At 52.9% G+C, this 16,040-nt stretch overlaps 1 protein-coding gene across 1 annotated transcript in view; it reads right to left on the bottom strand.

Annotated features, from left to right (window-relative positions):
- The window catches only part of TECTA (tectorin alpha), a 28,633-nt gene extending 13,403 nt beyond the window's left edge, over positions 1–15,230 (bottom strand). Inside the window, exons 1-8 of the mRNA XM_086626996.1 lie at positions 15,013–15,230; positions 13,412–13,476; positions 10,294–10,427; positions 8,687–8,974; positions 4,810–4,947; positions 4,078–4,243; positions 1,216–1,628; positions 344–914 (exon numbers count right to left, since the gene is read on the bottom strand). Of these exons, the coding sequence (XP_086483122.1) occupies positions 344–914; positions 1,216–1,628; positions 4,078–4,243; positions 4,810–4,947; positions 8,687–8,974; positions 10,294–10,427; positions 13,412–13,475 (1,774 nt within the window). The 5' untranslated portion in view covers position 13,476; positions 15,013–15,230. The remainder of the gene's footprint in view (positions 1–343; positions 915–1,215; positions 1,629–4,077; positions 4,244–4,809; positions 4,948–8,686; positions 8,975–10,293; positions 10,428–13,411; positions 13,477–15,012) is intronic.
- Positions 15,231–16,040: the final 810 nt, after the last annotated feature.

Below are 16,040 nucleotides of genomic sequence, written 5' to 3'. Positions count from 1 at the left end.
CACTCGCAGCGATTTAATGCTGCAAGCGAGGAAGGCAGGCTGAGCAGTGTGCCGCCCGCCAGTCCCCGTTCCAGTCCAGTCTCCATCTCTCAGCATGGCCACCAACTGTCTGCAGAGCAACACGGTGCTCCCGCCTCGTGCCCTGCTTTTGTTGGCTCGAGTCTGATGCCGCGGAGAGGAGGGACCAATCTGCTCTCGCCCGACTCCCTCCGCCTTGGGTAACTCCCTCTCCTGTATTTCTCCTCACTTCATCTCACACACTGCTGGGCATGCGGGCAGACCCCAGAAAGCATTCCCGTCCTCCAGAGGGGAAGGCTCCTGGCACGAGCAGGCAAACACTTACCGCATCCCGTCTGGGTGCGCCACTCTCCCACCGAGATGCCCAGGGCCTGGCACACCGCGGCATATGCCTGGATGGCTTGGCACAGGCCAGTGCCGTTATCCCGTGCGCCGCAGAGGTCGTAGACGCAGCTGTGGACAAAGGCGGTGGGGTCCACGATGGCGCCGCACTCCCACAGGGGCCCGCCGCTCTTGTTGATGAACCCGCAGTACTCAGCGGTGAAATAGAGAGACTCAGTGGCGGCATCACAGAGGCTGCAGTTGTCCAAGCAGCCGGACGAGCATTTCCGCTCTGGGTGCGGCACTTGCCAGCTCTCGCCCAGGTCCGGCACGGACGTGGCCAACCTCCCGTCTGAGCGGAGGGTATCGTCCTCAGGGTCTTTATTGTAATTCCCGCACAGACCACACGTGGCATTGATGTACGTGCCTGGAACGGAGACGGAGGCATAGTGTTGTCCGTCGTAGGTCACCAGCAGGCCAAAGTCGGTCTCCAGGGCTGTGGACAAGCCACTTTGGTAGACTTTTATTGCGCCCAGCTCCAGGGAGATGGGTAGGGACACCACCAGGTCATCCACCTGTGGGAACAACACCAGACGACTGAGCTGGAGCGTGAAATAGCAGAGCCCTCACACTGGGACACAGACAGGAGCCGTACAGCCCCGTTACAGGGTCTTAGGGTTAAGGATGTGCGCAGAAGGACAGCTGTCAATAAGTCACTGGCATTTGCCACCATGCCTGTCATCCGTGCCCGTTACACTGAGGGATGTGCGGGGCCCAGAAGCACCAGTCTCACGCTCCCTGGGCTGCCATAACGGTCTCACCGTTGCTTTGTAGGAGCCGACCTGTCAAGTTCTCCCCTTTCAGCAGGGCTCTTACCTTTGCTTTCCCAAAGCTGCCCTTGGGGAGGACGATCTTGTGCGAGTAGACCTCCACAAAAACATCCCTCAGCCAGGAGACGGAGGAGCCGCCTCGGTTCTCGTTCTTGGCCTCCACATTGAAGTAGGGCAGCTGGGAGCCTGGCCAGCACTGCCTGGCGAGGAGGTAGGAGCAGGAACCCTGGAAGTGAAAGAGGAAGCCGTCGAAGGTGTGGTAATGTGGATCTCCGAACACCACGCAGGTGCTGCTCTCCACTGGCACGCACTGGAAGAACTTGGTCTTCGGCTCGCACGCTTCAAAGGGGCTGCAAGCCATCTCCTGGCAGAAGATCTCATTGTTGAAGTCCAGGCAGCGGCACTTGGTGGTGCAGTTGGCATTGTCCCAGAAGATCTCCCCTCGATGGAGAAACTGTCCTAGAAAGACAGAAAGGGGAAAAACCCACGCTATGTCACTTCTCTAAACAGAGGAGCATGCTCCAACTGCAGCGCATCAGTCCTCAGAGGGGTCTAGCAGCCCTATGATCGAGACCACTGCCAAAGTGTCCCACTACCAGCGCAGCCTCTTGGTAGGAGCCACTCCACGAAACGCTGCGATTGCAAGCTTCATTTTCAATGCACGATGCGTCCCGTTCAAGTCCTCCCCGCATGGCCAGTCCGTCAGATGCGCGAGCACTGTCACGAACCTGGGCTCGGTGCTGCACTGCACAGGCTGGCTAACTCGAAGGCTATTCCCTCCATTTTGGATGCCCGCTATCCTCGTTCTGCTTCACTATCGTGGGACACGAGCCATTTGTGTGATTTTTCTCAAAGGAAAAGTCCACTGGCAAAGCTCACACCTTTTGGAGGCCATTTCCAGTGCTGTCACTGTACTTGTGCCGTCCTTCAGCTCTGTTGTCATCTCCGTAATTCCTCTGGGTCACATAACTTTGCCAGTTGACAAGCGACTCTGCCGTGAGCAGCCCACAAGCAATTCACTCCCATTCAGAAAGCACTCATAGTAGTTACGAGATCAAAGAGCTGGTGATAACTATCTTCATCAGCACCGTACACCAGTGACGATGGGAAACGATGAGCGATCGCACAGCAACAGACTGAGCAGACTTGTTACACGGCGGTACTATAAAGGGAGCAGGTTCGTCTGGTGAGAGATATGAGAGGCAGAGAGAAGACGAGAGAACAAGGGTGGCAAATACCCATGAGAGTTTCCCTCTCCTCCATATGGCCATCTTTCACACTTCTCATGTGCGTGGCTTCCACCGTGCGTGCTGTCTGATTTTACCTCTCCTAAACTTTTTGTTCTCTTCCCTGCCTCCTACAAAAAAAGCTACCTTCCACTTCACTGCAACAAACATCTCTCAGCAAGACCCACTCGCAAGGGCTCCTGCACTAACCATCCTGGTGCAGGGAACTGGGGCAAATGAGTGTCATCGGGCACAGCGGGCTCCCTCACCTCCGATGCCTCATGCTGTTTCTCCTCTCGAGGAGGGCAACTGGCTGTCCACTGTGAAACACAAATCCAGCGGCAGGACCTAGCCACGCTGCCCTCGTCACCTGCAAAGCCGAGACTGGCTTTCATCCCCTTCGCAAAGTCCAGCCTTTCTTCCTGGGGTTGGAGCTGGAAGTGGCTGGAGCGGTTGGACCTGAAACCTCCACTGGGGCTGCAAGAGCCTCGGGGTCTCACGGGCCTTCTTTGGTACAGTCCTAAACCAGGACATAAACAAGTCACCTGTCTCCGAGCAGTGATATCTCCAGTATCTGTTGGCGAGTGACAGTTCTCTCTTGCTAGAAAGACTCCCGGAGCGCAGCGGACGCTCCAGACAGTTTTATTTGTCGCATGGTAATGCAACAGTCTCTCTGCAGCACAGTCCCTATGCAGCCACTGGGTACATTGATTATTGATTATTCCCTTTCGGTCTCCATGCTGTCAGTGATGCATGCACAGACACTGTAACTGGTGCAGGGACATTCCGTTTTTCATGCCCGGAACTTGCTATTCCTTCTGCAGAAACAAGGGACATGGGATCACACCATCAGCTTTCCTATTCTGGGGGCAACAGGAAATTGCTGTCCCCAGGTCTTTGCCGTTGCCACTGTCAGCGTCACGGAAAAGAATCAAGATGACAGCTCGGTGGCATTCTGTTCTTGTGAAACACTCGAGCTCCATCTGCCCTTGACTTCAGGTTAGGGTTCTGCTTCTGGGCCACAGAACTGGAGGCTTACAGCAACTCCATGCTACTAAAAGCCCAGGAAGGAAAAAAACCTAGCACGGATGACAGTTTTGTTTGCTGGTGGTTGAAAGCAACACTGAAAGCAGAGAAGAGTCCCAAGCGTTTATAGATCTCTCTCCGTTTTCTCTGAGACACCAAGTCAGGCCTCATCCACACTGAGAATTTGCAGCAAATATTCCTTGTGAGCTGGGTCCAGCCAGCCGTGAGAATGCCGACATTCCCCCGAGAGGGGCAACACCAGCTGGGACGAAGGGCAGACAATGGCTGATGGTGGCTTCCTCGCATACGCTGCTGAGGACGCTCTCCCGCTGAACAAGACTGCCAAACAATGACAAACCTCTCCGTCCGCTCTCCAAGGTGTTAGCTTTTTGCAGCGGGCATACTGACAATAACTGCTGGAAGTCGGGTGATGACTTTGTGCTGCGTGCAGCGACTCGGAGACGTGCAAAGGACCCGAACCCTGCTCACGTGTTTCTGTCCCTGCAGCTGCAGCTCGAGGGGATGCCTTGGCACAAACACACATGGCACAGCAGTCCAGAGCAGTCAGGCACCTCTCCACGAGCTTCCCAGCAGTGTTACTTTTTGCTAAGTTGCGCCCCAAAGCTTGAAAAAAAGCTATGCCCTTTCCCCCTTACCTCTCAGGCTGCAGCCATTGGCTGGATCTATTTCTCTGCCATCTATTTTGAAAGCCCAGCGCCCAGGGACATTAACATTGGTCGTTTCTTCGATATTGACTATATCTGGAGTTCTGGAGCCCGGGATGCTAAAGTAGTTGGTGATATTTCCACCATTGAAGCCAGCCTAAAACAGAGAGAGAGCAAATTTCATCACACGTCCTTGCTACAGGAAAGCAATGCTGCATTTCCACACTTCTCCGCCCCTCGCAGTAACTCCTGAGCATGTTGTCTTCAGTTTTAATTTCTCTTTTCAGGGATTTTAGTTTTCAGGTAGTTTGGATGCGAGTGACAAGCTCAACAGATAATCTAAGCAGCATGGATGTATATTTACACGTTTATGTGCATATATATACCTACATATTATGTGTGTATATATACATACAAATGTATGTACATATAGACCTAGGGGTGTATGTATTAAGTCACCGAGATAAGTGAGAAAGTGACAGATCGAGGCTCCCCTTAGGTAGGGAACCTCACTCCCCTTGGGTGGACCGACTGGCTGCAGTAGCACTGCTGACATCAAATTTTGGATGGCTTGTCCCACTGTGCCCGGCAGTGGGCTTTCGAGGCCAGTGCTGCGGCTGTTGAGGGACTGAGTGGCACGAGCGAGCATGGATATGTCAGGAAGGCTACAGGCAGCCATCTGAGAGCTCGACAGAGTTGGGGATATGGGAACAAGAGCCTCACCTGGGCCATCACCCCGCCGAGGCCAGTCAGGGGGTCCCCTCCACTGGCTGTCCCTGTGGTCCAGCTGATTTCATGGTAGTTAAATATGGCAAAAGATGACGCTCCGTCTGTAATCAGGACAGCTTGGAAAGTGTTTACCTGTTGAAAACCAGGAGCGCGTTCACAAGGTTAGACTGCTTTACTCACACGGCTTGCCTGCCCTTCTGCCACATTCATCTGTGGCCTGGGCAAGACACGGGAGCCTCATGGTGAAGAGGAGCAGAAGTCAAATGAGATCTGAAATACCCTCACGCTCCACCAGCTCCCATCCCTGCCACTGCCTTCACCTGGGAGGATGACAAGACCATCTCTCATTCAATTGAACGCCAATAGATGGCAGCATGAGAATAAGCTCACGAGGAAAAAGCGATCGGCGGGATACAGGTTGTTTCGACCTGTTGTCTTCCATTACCCTATCTTCCTCACTGTATTATCTTACCCGGTTCCCTTCCACATTCATATCCTACAGTTCTGTTCACGGCGGATTACACGCAAGTCAGCCACGTACATTATGCACTTTGCTTGGCTGCCAAATCCCCTCACTACCTGCTCCATCCGCTGCTGGCGTTCTTCCTTTCCCTTGAAATGACTCTGCGTTTCTAGCCCCCCAAACTCCAGACACCTTCACACAACTGCCAGCCCGAGCCCTGTGCAAGAAAGGCACGCTTTGCCAGCCGGCAAGGGCAGCACAGCCCCAAGCTCTTCCCTTTTACAGCTGCGCAGAAAGAGAAGAGGCCTCTCCCCTCGAGGTATCCCCTCTCTCCGTGCAGATCCAGCGGCAGAGGTCATCACTGATAACCAACAATCACTTCTCTCAGCTTTCTGCATTTTCTTCTCCTTCCCATCCCTGCCTGTCCTAGACCGCTCTGCGCCAGGACTATGTCACGACAGACCTCTGAGCGAGCGGGATTTTAGCAGAGGACAAAGTGTGGGCTGCCCCTCTTTTAATTACTCAGGAGCAGTACTATGAGGCCAGTTACCTGGGCGCTGCAAACTGGAGGAAACTACAGCCACAGGACGCCAGGGCTGCATTCACTACTCGCGTGCAACAAGGGAAGTCATGTCTGAGGCACATTAGGCTCCTACTGTGAGAAATCTTGGACACAGAGGCGAAGCAGCCTGTGCGAGCTATCGGGGGAGAGAGAAGAGTGGGCAGAGCCGCCTCCCGGCAGCTGCAAATGGCACAGTTCACACCGGGGCGAGTGGAGAGTAACGTAACAGGAAACCAGTCTTCCACTTGTGCATCCTTTCCCTGGGAGTCTGCCTCCTACATCTGGTTTCCTCTACGCTTCCTCGGCATGCTTGCTCACCTTTGCCAGGTCTTTTCCCACGATCGTGAGATCAGCAGGCACTAACACATAGAGGCAGCATCGCTTTGGTAGTGCAACAACCGCTCTTAGATGGAGCAACAAACTGTGCTCCTGTCAGGTGCCTCTTGGAGGGTGGCAGGAGCTGAGCAGGTACCAGAAGGTTTAGGATGGCTGGTGCTCCTCATTAGGAGCACTTGCATGAACCATAAACGTTTCCCTGTTTGGCACTCACGGCCAAACATGCATCAGACATCCTAACCATCTAACAAGGCTCTCGGAAACTGAGTCCCTTTGCTCGGGCACCATCGAGAGACAGCAACCACAGCACCCCCGAGGCCACATTTGCAAAACTGTTTTCTGCAGCTTTTCTGCATTGCAATGACTTTCCTGCTTAAGTTGCATCGTGCTATTCCACGTGCCAACCCAGAGCCCTGGCTGCTATTGAACGGAAAGGCTGCTCTATAACAAAATAAATTGCATTGTGTTGCAAATGTAATTCTTCAGGCAACACACGAATCTCTATATTGCTTGCTGTCTGCAAATATATATGTATTTTTTTTTCTGCAAGCGCTGCCAGGACTGGCAAAAAATATGCATTAAATCTTGAGTCTCTCTAACAAATGGAAAAGAGCTTAACTGTTTATCAGAGAGCCAACTCCTCAAGACAGAGGCAGTCAGCTTTTGGCACTCGCAGTACACAGGCTAATCCTACCCGACCTTCTCCCCAAAGAACAGCAGGGATCCCTGCTCGCTATCTGCGCCCCAAGCCTCTGCACAGTGTCTACTGGCGATGCGTCAGCGGACTGGCACGGACCTCCGGAAGTCAGCTGCTGTTGCAGCTCACGTATTACCCAGATATTTTAAAGCTGCTTATGCCCTAAAAAACCAGCACACCACTGTCCCTGTCCTCTGAGCTACGACTGGCACATTTATGGAAGTATAACAGCTACTACAGCTGAGTTGCCGGCGTGACTCTCTGGTCAGTCCGGATCAGTGTCCCCGTGCAGACAGGGGAGCTGTCATCGCAAAGGTGCTGTCAGTTTTCCCTTTGGTTTTCCCCTTCCTATCTCGATGTCCGCACAGGATTTCAGAGCAGCCGTTCCACCCTTTTCTACGAGATGCCCTCACCATCCTCTTGGATTAACACTGCGGAGGGAGCATTTCAGCCTCTGCCAGAGAAAAAGCCATCACAATTTGAAAGCAAAAGAGTTTTTTGCCACATAAATACAAACTTAGGCTCCTATTTTCTCTTTCCTGTCTGAAACTCCTTGGAGAGTGGATTACTTCCAAAACTTAATTTACCGCAGATTCCCGAACTAGAGCCTTTTCTGCCAGAGCAGTCCTCCCTCCTCACAGAGGCAAGGAGCAGATAACGACCTTCACCTCCTTTCAAAGCTGCTGTGGCCTTGCAAGGCAAGCTGGGGCTGCGAAACCGAGCAGCCTCATGTTGCGGCCCAGGTAGATGTGAGTGGTGAGGAGGGAAGAGCAAGTTGCAAAATCCAGCCTCAGTAGAGTGACCAAGAAGAAGGGACCACGCAGTAGATTATGGCCGGCCAACCAGACAACGAAAGGCTTCCCATCCACCTCCACAGCCCATTCTTTCTGTCACACCACTGCCTCGCACTCTCTTTCCCCTGCTTAGGAGGCTCCACTCCCTCCTCCTGGGGCTGAGTGTGGGACTAGTTTGTCCTGGACCCTTGTAGTAGACAGACCTGACCCAGCATGGGGGATCAGGTCCTTCAGGACAGGATGTAAGCGTGTGCACGCTTGAGCTTGCCCCTTATTCTCTGCTCCATCCCTGGTGCTGCTCGCCACGTCGCAGTCCGGGGAGGAACCTGCTCTACGCACGTGCCCCGAGCACATGCACCTTGGCACGCTTGGATGCCACACAGGCGGTCAGGCTGCTTTCGGTACCCAGCCAGTCATACTGGGTGCTTCTGGTTCTCACGCAGCACCTCGGCCCCGTTACTGCCATGAGAACCTGCCTTCAACCTGAATCTCTGCTTATACGCTGACGGTGCAGTAGCAGATGGGAGCATCAAGCAGTTTGTATCACGACAGAGCTACTGTTCAATGCCACAACTTTGACTCCTTTCTGAAGGCCTTTGTTCCGAGGCGCCTGCAGCCCTGCACACAAATAGCTCTTTTCTCACTGCAGAAGCACAGGCGGAGTATCACAACAGACGACATATGAAACGTGCGTTCGTATCGAACAAAAAATAACCACACTATCATCGAGCCGAAAACTCCTAACTGGTGTCGGAGCCTGGTTTAGGCACGTTGCCTACAAACACCAAAGAGGTGATGCTTTCCCTGGAGATCTGAGAGCAGCGAGTGAGGCTCATACGGCTCTTGCAGAAGAGAACTAAAGGACTGCAGGGCTCCTCTGTCCGAAAGGGAACTGAGGAGTGGGAAGACAAAGTGACTCACTCAGTTTTACTCACAAAGGCCAGGATAGTTCTATACATACAGACGTGTACTCAACCATCAAGCATCAGCCGTGAAGCAGCACAGCTGGTTGCTCTTACCGGAGTCGTGCTGCTTCCTCCATAGAAAGTGACTTCCTCCCAGGTGACAATGAAGATCCAGATGGCGGAGAAAGAGGCCATGTCTTTGAAGTGCTTGCGGATGTCTTTGGAGGCTCTCCTCAGCAGCTCGGGGTCCATGCTCTCCCTGTAGTAGATTTCTCCCCGGATGCCATTGTGCACGTCTGCCCAGAAGGGCGCGACGAAGGCCCGGCCATCGGTCAGGGGGAAGGCTTCTGGCGTGAACTGACTGACGAGCGCGTTGAAGGAAATCACGCCATTGTTGTTGACCTGCACAAAGAGACCTGCTTCTGTTTGAGCAAGCCTTTGCAGGTAGCAGAAAGCTGCTGCTGGTTTATTGGAACATGTGGGGTAAGTGACTTCTGGCAGAAGGTGGCTTATAATAATGATGCTCGGTGAGACAGCCTGACCATCCAGGTAGAGATGCAACTTCATCCTACCAGTGGTGGCCAAAGCCTGAGTGCAGGAAGTCCCAGATGGGACAAAACCCTGAAAAGCCTGCAAAACAGGGCTCCCATGGGCCAACACAGAGGCATCCATCAGAGCAGGATGGCACCCAGCTCGACTGGGACCCTGCCTTGGGGCCCAGCGTTTACCCAGCCCTGGGAGAGCAGCTCTGCAGCACTGAGATCCGGTCGCAAGACACAGGTGGCTGCATGGCACAAGGGCTCCCAGGCAAAAGGGCTAAAGCATCAGGCCCCCTGCCTTCGACTTTGTCATCTGTAACAGATCCTGGGGCTCCGCAAGAGGTGCGTGACACATGGTGCCACGGACAGTCTCCCCAGCATCTGCTGAAGACGCTCCCCAAAACAATTATTTTGGCAAAGCACTGAGAACAAGTGGCCCTGCTGTCCCAGATGCTGAAATCTCCCATCACACATGGGTTCGAAACCCCCTTGGGATTCCTGCATTCCCAGTGCTGACATGTACTAACACGCGTCGGTCAGGCGGGGGAACAAGTGCCTCCTCCTGAAGCTGCAGGGCTGGCAGGTCTGTATCTCGCTTCGGACCACACATACCCACAGAGTCCGGCTCGCCACAAAACACAGATGTGCCCGGGGTCTGGCATACGGTCACCCTGACTTTGGCCCCTGTCTAAGGCATTGCTTTCCTGTGCTCAGCTGAGCCCACTCTTAGCCCGGCCCGGAGGAGCCGGTGTCCCCTTTTTCAGGCTTCCTCTGCACCGCTGTCTGAGAACGGCAGCAGCTTGTCCTTGTCTGGAACACCTACACACAGGTCCAAACTCTTGCCCTTTTTTTTTTTTTACCCCCTGTGAGTCTCTGCATGTTCTTGTTTCTCATCATGGAACAGGAATAATGTTCCTTGTGTCAAGGCCTTAGCTTTGCTGTACCATTTAATCACCTACGAAGAAAATTTATTGCCTTTTATATTCCTTCCTCATGAACATTAGCCCATTAAATACACCTTTGACTTTCTTAATCATAAAACCTATCAGTTCATGAAATCTAAGAACTTGTCAGATAGGTGCTAATAAATCTTCCGATTCCTGACGAAGAGGAAAGTGTGTTTAAAATGCAGCCGCTAATGGCAGGGCAAAGAATAAAGGGAAAGTCTGCTTCTCCACTTACATAAATGCTTCTGTACGGAGCTCCAAAAAAGATGAATGGGATAGAGATCTTGATCTCAGGAGAGCTTCCATCATCAACTTTGGGCGTTTTCGTGTCGTTCTGCCAGAACGGATACAGACTCGCCATGGCGTGAGCTGGAAGAAGAGGGAGAAGAGTCCTTATGGCAATGTCAGGAGCATTCCTGACTTCAGAGGGGCCATGGTAGGGCCCCCCCAGGTTGCCTATCCCCAAACGTTGACCTCCTGGCGAAGAGAGAAATCGCTGCCTTGCCCTCACCTCCTTCCCCGGTGCAGATGTGCCGGGGATGCCGAAGGTCTGCTGGCCACCAGCCTGTGCCTAAGCCACGTGGGGCTGCGGGTGAAACTTGACGCTGCGCACTTGAGCCCGCAGACTAAGAGTGACCAGCCAAACCAGTACTTGGCCACAATGCCAGATTCTGCATTGCTGCCGCTGAGGAAACCAGCACCAAAACCCAGCACCGGCACCAGTCCAAACAGTCAAAGGTTTGCTCAGGCCAGAGCAGAGGTGCTAGCTCTGGGACTGGCTCTGGGAGAGGGTCATCAGAGAGAGCATCGTTCAAAGGTTATTTAGGGCAACAGCAAAGTGACTACAAGACCCGCATATAGCTCGCAGCTGCCTGTTTTACGTTCCGTGTGGCTGTGACCAAGTCGTAACACCTATGTCTCGGCTTCACACCACGACAGCAAGGAGAACAGCTCCATTCCCCCCTGCTCCGGGATGGGCAGGATTTGCTGTTTTAGTCAGTGAGATACTGAGGTGCCTGGGGACCAAACAGCACCACGACCGAGGCCCAGAGCCACGCTCCTGGCAGTGGCCACCCTCCTCCTGCCTGCACAGCAGAGCCCTCCCGGGCGCTGCAGCCAGCCCACCCCACCAGACCCTCGAGTGCTCCTGGCGCTGGGTTACAGCCCGAGGTGTCGAGACTGCTCCAACATTTCCTGGCAAAATTAGGTTTCCTGCCAAAAGGCACTGCCGGTGAACATAATAGCCTCTCCTAACAATTTCAGAAGATGGTTATGACGTGTTTCAATACAAGCCTGCTGCTTTCTACCAGACTAAAATCCATTTTCCATCAGCTTGAGTCATATGTGGGCACTTCTGGCCTTAGGGCACATGTCCTTTCCTGTTCCAGCCCCTGCCAGATCTCTGCTGTCGTCTCATCCACCGTTTCTTGCAGTTAACTACTGGTGTGGCTCCTCGCAGAGAAAATGGAGGTTTTGCTGGGTTATCCTCCCCCTCTTCCCCTCTTTGATGTAGAAAAGCAGTGCCCTGTCCGAGCGACATTCAATCTCGGTTGACATGAGCCTCCGGGCTCTGAACAATCCCAGCTCTGTTCACCTGGATTCGGGACATGCTTTTATTTCTTAGGCTCTGCCCTGTGCTGTTCAGGGGCCTTCAGTCGAGGACAGCTTGCTCTGTGCCCTGCTGTTACAGCCACAGGAGGGGCTCTTGGTGTTGCCCGAGCTGGGGGATGCTCTCTCCTTGCCACTCTGAGGATGCTCCTGCTCGAAACTACCTGGGAGCAGGAAGAGTCACTGGCTGACCCTTCTTCACAGGCTCAACTGATCTGACTTTCCTCAGGGAGAACGCAGATGAGGGGAAGCCTGGCCTAACCCCACTGGCATTCTGGCTTCCTAAGACACATATGTGTGGCCTGAGTGCCTCGCTGGTTGTAAAGGAAGGTGGCATGTGACGGTGTCCAAGCCACAAGCCTGGTTTCACCGATAGATACGAAGAGTCACAACAAAGCTCCTGGCTGCCAGGTAGTTAAAAAAGTTGTTCTGGACCTGTTACACACCTGATGAGTTATTATGGCTGAGGCATAGCTACAAGACACAGATTTTACTTCTTTAAACAGGAAACTCATCAAACACTTCTCAATGCCAGCTTCTTTGGCACTACTAGTGTGACACTACCATGCCTTTGCATGCATCATGTCATCTAGCCAAGCAGCCCAGCAGGCTCTGCTCATGGTGGTTTTTGCCGCAGTGGCATTTCCCAAGGGAGCTCTAGGCTCCTGTGCTAGAGCTCCTTGAGCCAGCCAGACATCTCGTACCAGCTATGCAGTGCGTGTTTGCCACATTGCCAACCTACAGAGGCTTTTCCTGCCCATACCAGCTCGGCTTGCCCTCCCTCAAATCAAAACGTGACAAAGATTAATTTCTCCTCAACATTAGGGAGCTGCTCCTGTACTTTTCAGCATCGTAGAAACCCACAGCTCAGAAGGGGTCCCCAGCTGCCACCTGGTCTCACCTTCTGCCCAAAGCAGAGCTGGCCCTACGGTTAGAGCAGGTCACTCGCGGCCTCATCCAGCCCAGATGTGAACACCAGCTCTTCACAAAACAAAGCGCACCATGAGAAACAGGGTGCGAGTGCAGGGAGAGGCTTCCTGCTGCAGCCCTGCGACCCTGCATCTCCACATCTGCTGTCAGATGTCCTCTGCAAGCACCCAGGGGCACCTCACGACCCGCAAACCACGGCATTTTGCTATCGCTCACCCAGTTTGCTCTTTGCTGGACATAGGTTGGTCAGCCTGCTCAGTAGTACTGACATCACAAAGTTTTCAAACTCCTATTTGAGAGCGACTGACCAGACCATCACAACCTCTGGAACATCCCGTATGCACGCACACACAGCCATATAAATGATACATGCACGCACATGTAAAACACTTACCGAGCTCAACAGCTTCTGTGGCCTGTACATCCTGCCGGCTTGGCCAGCTTTTTGTTTGGTGCAGCGTGCCAGCTCCTCAACGTAAACTACTGTTGCCTCATTGCTCTCACTAAAGCAAGAGCCATTTGCGCAGGCTGCCGATCCATCTCCCGCAACCCAAAATTCACATCTGTGCTTACCCACAAAGGCGCGCCAGTCTCCCCACTTGGCACTCACCCTTAGAATCAGTGGTCTCTCCCTCTCTGTGGGAAACACTAAGTTCACCCTGGTTCTTATCCTTGCTCCAGCCGAGGGGCTGGGTGTGTTTTCCAAGCCCTCCATACTTGTGGGGTGTCTGGGCACAGCACTGCTCCGAAGTGACCGCTTTCCCAGCACAGCTGACGAGCGTCAGCCTCCCAGCACCCGAGTGGGAGATACTCACCTCGCTGCCGCACAGTTATCACCAAAAGGGCCACCCAGGCTCCGAGAAACAGTCGCTTGTTCATCCTACAAGAAGGAAAAACACCCAGACATGCATTACATCAGTAGGAAACTGCATCCTCAAGCAAACCCTGGGTGATGCTGAGTGCCTTCGCCTCCTGAAGCCGCCCGATGGCTGCCGACAGGCAGACGTTTCGGAGACGGAGGTCTCTCACCTGCCAGGCAGACCTGAAATGCCTGCTTTGCTAAGTGGTATAATGAGACTTCCCTGGTGATAACAACAAATCGCCCTGCAGGTATTGTCAAAGTAAGCCCATAACCACATGGAAGAGCTGCTGCTCATTTCACGCAGCGTTTGGAAGCTGTACATAGCCCCAGCTCTCCGTGGGCTGTCTATTCTCCCGACAGCTCAAGAGCAATTCCTCCCTGATCCGCTTAGCGTGAGGGTGGCCTCTTCTGCCTGACTCCAAGGGGAACAGCTTCCCACCGCCCCGAGTGCGAGAGCCGACGCGGAGCTGCGGTGTGCTCTCCTAGTTGAGGGGCTTCAGCTGCTGCTTCGACTAATCCTTCGTGCTGGCTGCTAACACAACAGTCGCTTTCCCTTTCTGACGAGGGTAGAAGCAGCACAAACATTTACATGGCTGAGCAACTCCTTGCTGTACAGGAATCAATGATAGAGAGAGAAGCAGATACGGGGCTGGGAAAATAAAGCGAAATCCTGTGCCAGCTTTAATTCCTTCTGTGCCTAATGTAATTTGTAACTCATTATTAATCCAATAGAAAATATCGCTAAAACACCTGCTTTGATTTCTTCACCTGTCGCTTCCATTCATTACACAGAGGAACGGCTCTCCGAGAGCTCCCAGGAAGGTATCGTGCGCTCCCAGCGTGTGCATGCCCACTGGAAAAGCACACGACCAGCTTTGGTCACAAACTGTACCTATGAATTACACATAGCCTTAGTTTCAATACCAGCCTCTCTATCTTCTCAGCTTTATAAATCTCACACGTTTCAGTTGCATGGACACACCAGTAAGAAACCCAGCATCTCTCTCTTGTTCTCCCTATGGATCTGTTTCTGTAGCGTATGGGGACCAGCAGATCCACCTCTAAGTATACCCACATACACAGACAATGCAAAAAGCGTAGAACTATAGTGGGGAACACGCCATCGTCTGTCCCACCTCACTTCCACTTGACGCCCATTACCGGGAGCTTGGGAAGCGTGAAACACTGGAAGGGAAGTTCCTCCCTGCTTCACTGCTCCTCAGCGTGCCAGTCACATCAACGCTGGCCGCAGCCTGCTTCCAGCAACCATGTTCTGGTTGAGAAAAATTCCTTCCACCATGGAAAAGTTTTACAACATTCCCTATCTTGGGAAGATGAAAAAGGATGATGGAATCTTATATAGACTGTAAATCTGCGTCACTGCAGACACGTTAGCAGAGACCAGGCAGGCAATGACTAGTGGATGCTTTTGCAGTTCACGAACAAGAGCAAGACCAGCACCGCTTGAGAAACATCACAGACAATAAAGATTACGGTACTTGACATATCACATTCAAAAATGCAATTTTTTAGATGTGAAAAAAGATTACCAACCTGTTTTGCAGACTAGAGGAGCAACCAGGTCTGAAATTTTAGACTGATCTTAGTAGACCAGGGAGAAATCCTATGTCAATGGAGATGCATGCCGGTCTTCCTTTGCCAATTATTGCTGGTGACTGAAGCGATGTCCCAGTCCCCTTGCTCTCGCAATCGAAAAGTCCGTTTCTTTCAATGCTGTTCCAGCGCTGGAGGAGTGTTGAGTTGCAATTGCAACTGTTGCCTCTATTGATAACCAGCAAGCTAATCTGGAGATCAGATTCTGGCCTGGAGAGGGAGAGAAGCCTCTTTCTTCCCCCAGAGCTCACCCCCTCGGGTGGATTCAGATGGAAATGTCAGCGAGCTGGAGGTGGGCTCGCGGCTGTGCTGCTCAGCATCGCTTTTCGCTAAAGGGAAAAAAAAACCCACAACCAGCGTCAGAAGAACTGAGCCCCTTCCTCCTTTGTGTAAGTGAAAAAAAAGCTCCGTCTATATAATGTTACAGGATTAGCATTAAACAGTGCGAGGCTCAAAGCAGCGTTCAAAGGCAGTGCCCAAAGTTTCAAAGGAGTTACTTTTCCATCTGAGTCGTGCTTTACTTTCTGTGATGCAACTTACTTCTGCTTGTACAGGTGGAAGAGGAAAAACTTACCCAGCGCAGCGTGCTCTTCCCAAAGCCACCGGAGAGGGTTTCATTGCTGCTCCTGCTTCCACCCTCTCTGGAAGGACTGACTGGCGGCTTCACTCAGGCCAGTGGGGAGTTTCACCGGGGGACTTCTCTGAGCGTTATTACCATTTTCACTCGTACAACCTGCAATTTCCACAGGGATTTTCCCTGCCGCCGGTGGCGGGGCTGCATGGCACACCCGCAAGCACCCGCAGCAGCTAAGGAAGTTCACTGCTGAAGCACTCTCTTGGGATTATCCGCATCCCATCACGGGCACCCAAGCCCAGCCTTTTCCCTACCTCCATCTCCCCTGCCCTCCAACGCCAGCGCTGTGTCTGCAAGTCCAGGGGCTTTGTGAGATACACAACTATGTCGAGGG

The sequence above is a fragment of the Tauraco erythrolophus genome, chromosome 26 (genome assembly GCF_009769465.1).
Source record: "Tauraco erythrolophus isolate bTauEry1 chromosome 26, bTauEry1.pri, whole genome shotgun sequence".
NCBI lineage: Eukaryota > Metazoa > Chordata > Aves > Musophagiformes > Musophagidae > Tauraco > Tauraco erythrolophus.
This window is presented reverse-complemented; position numbering and strand designations above follow the sequence as displayed.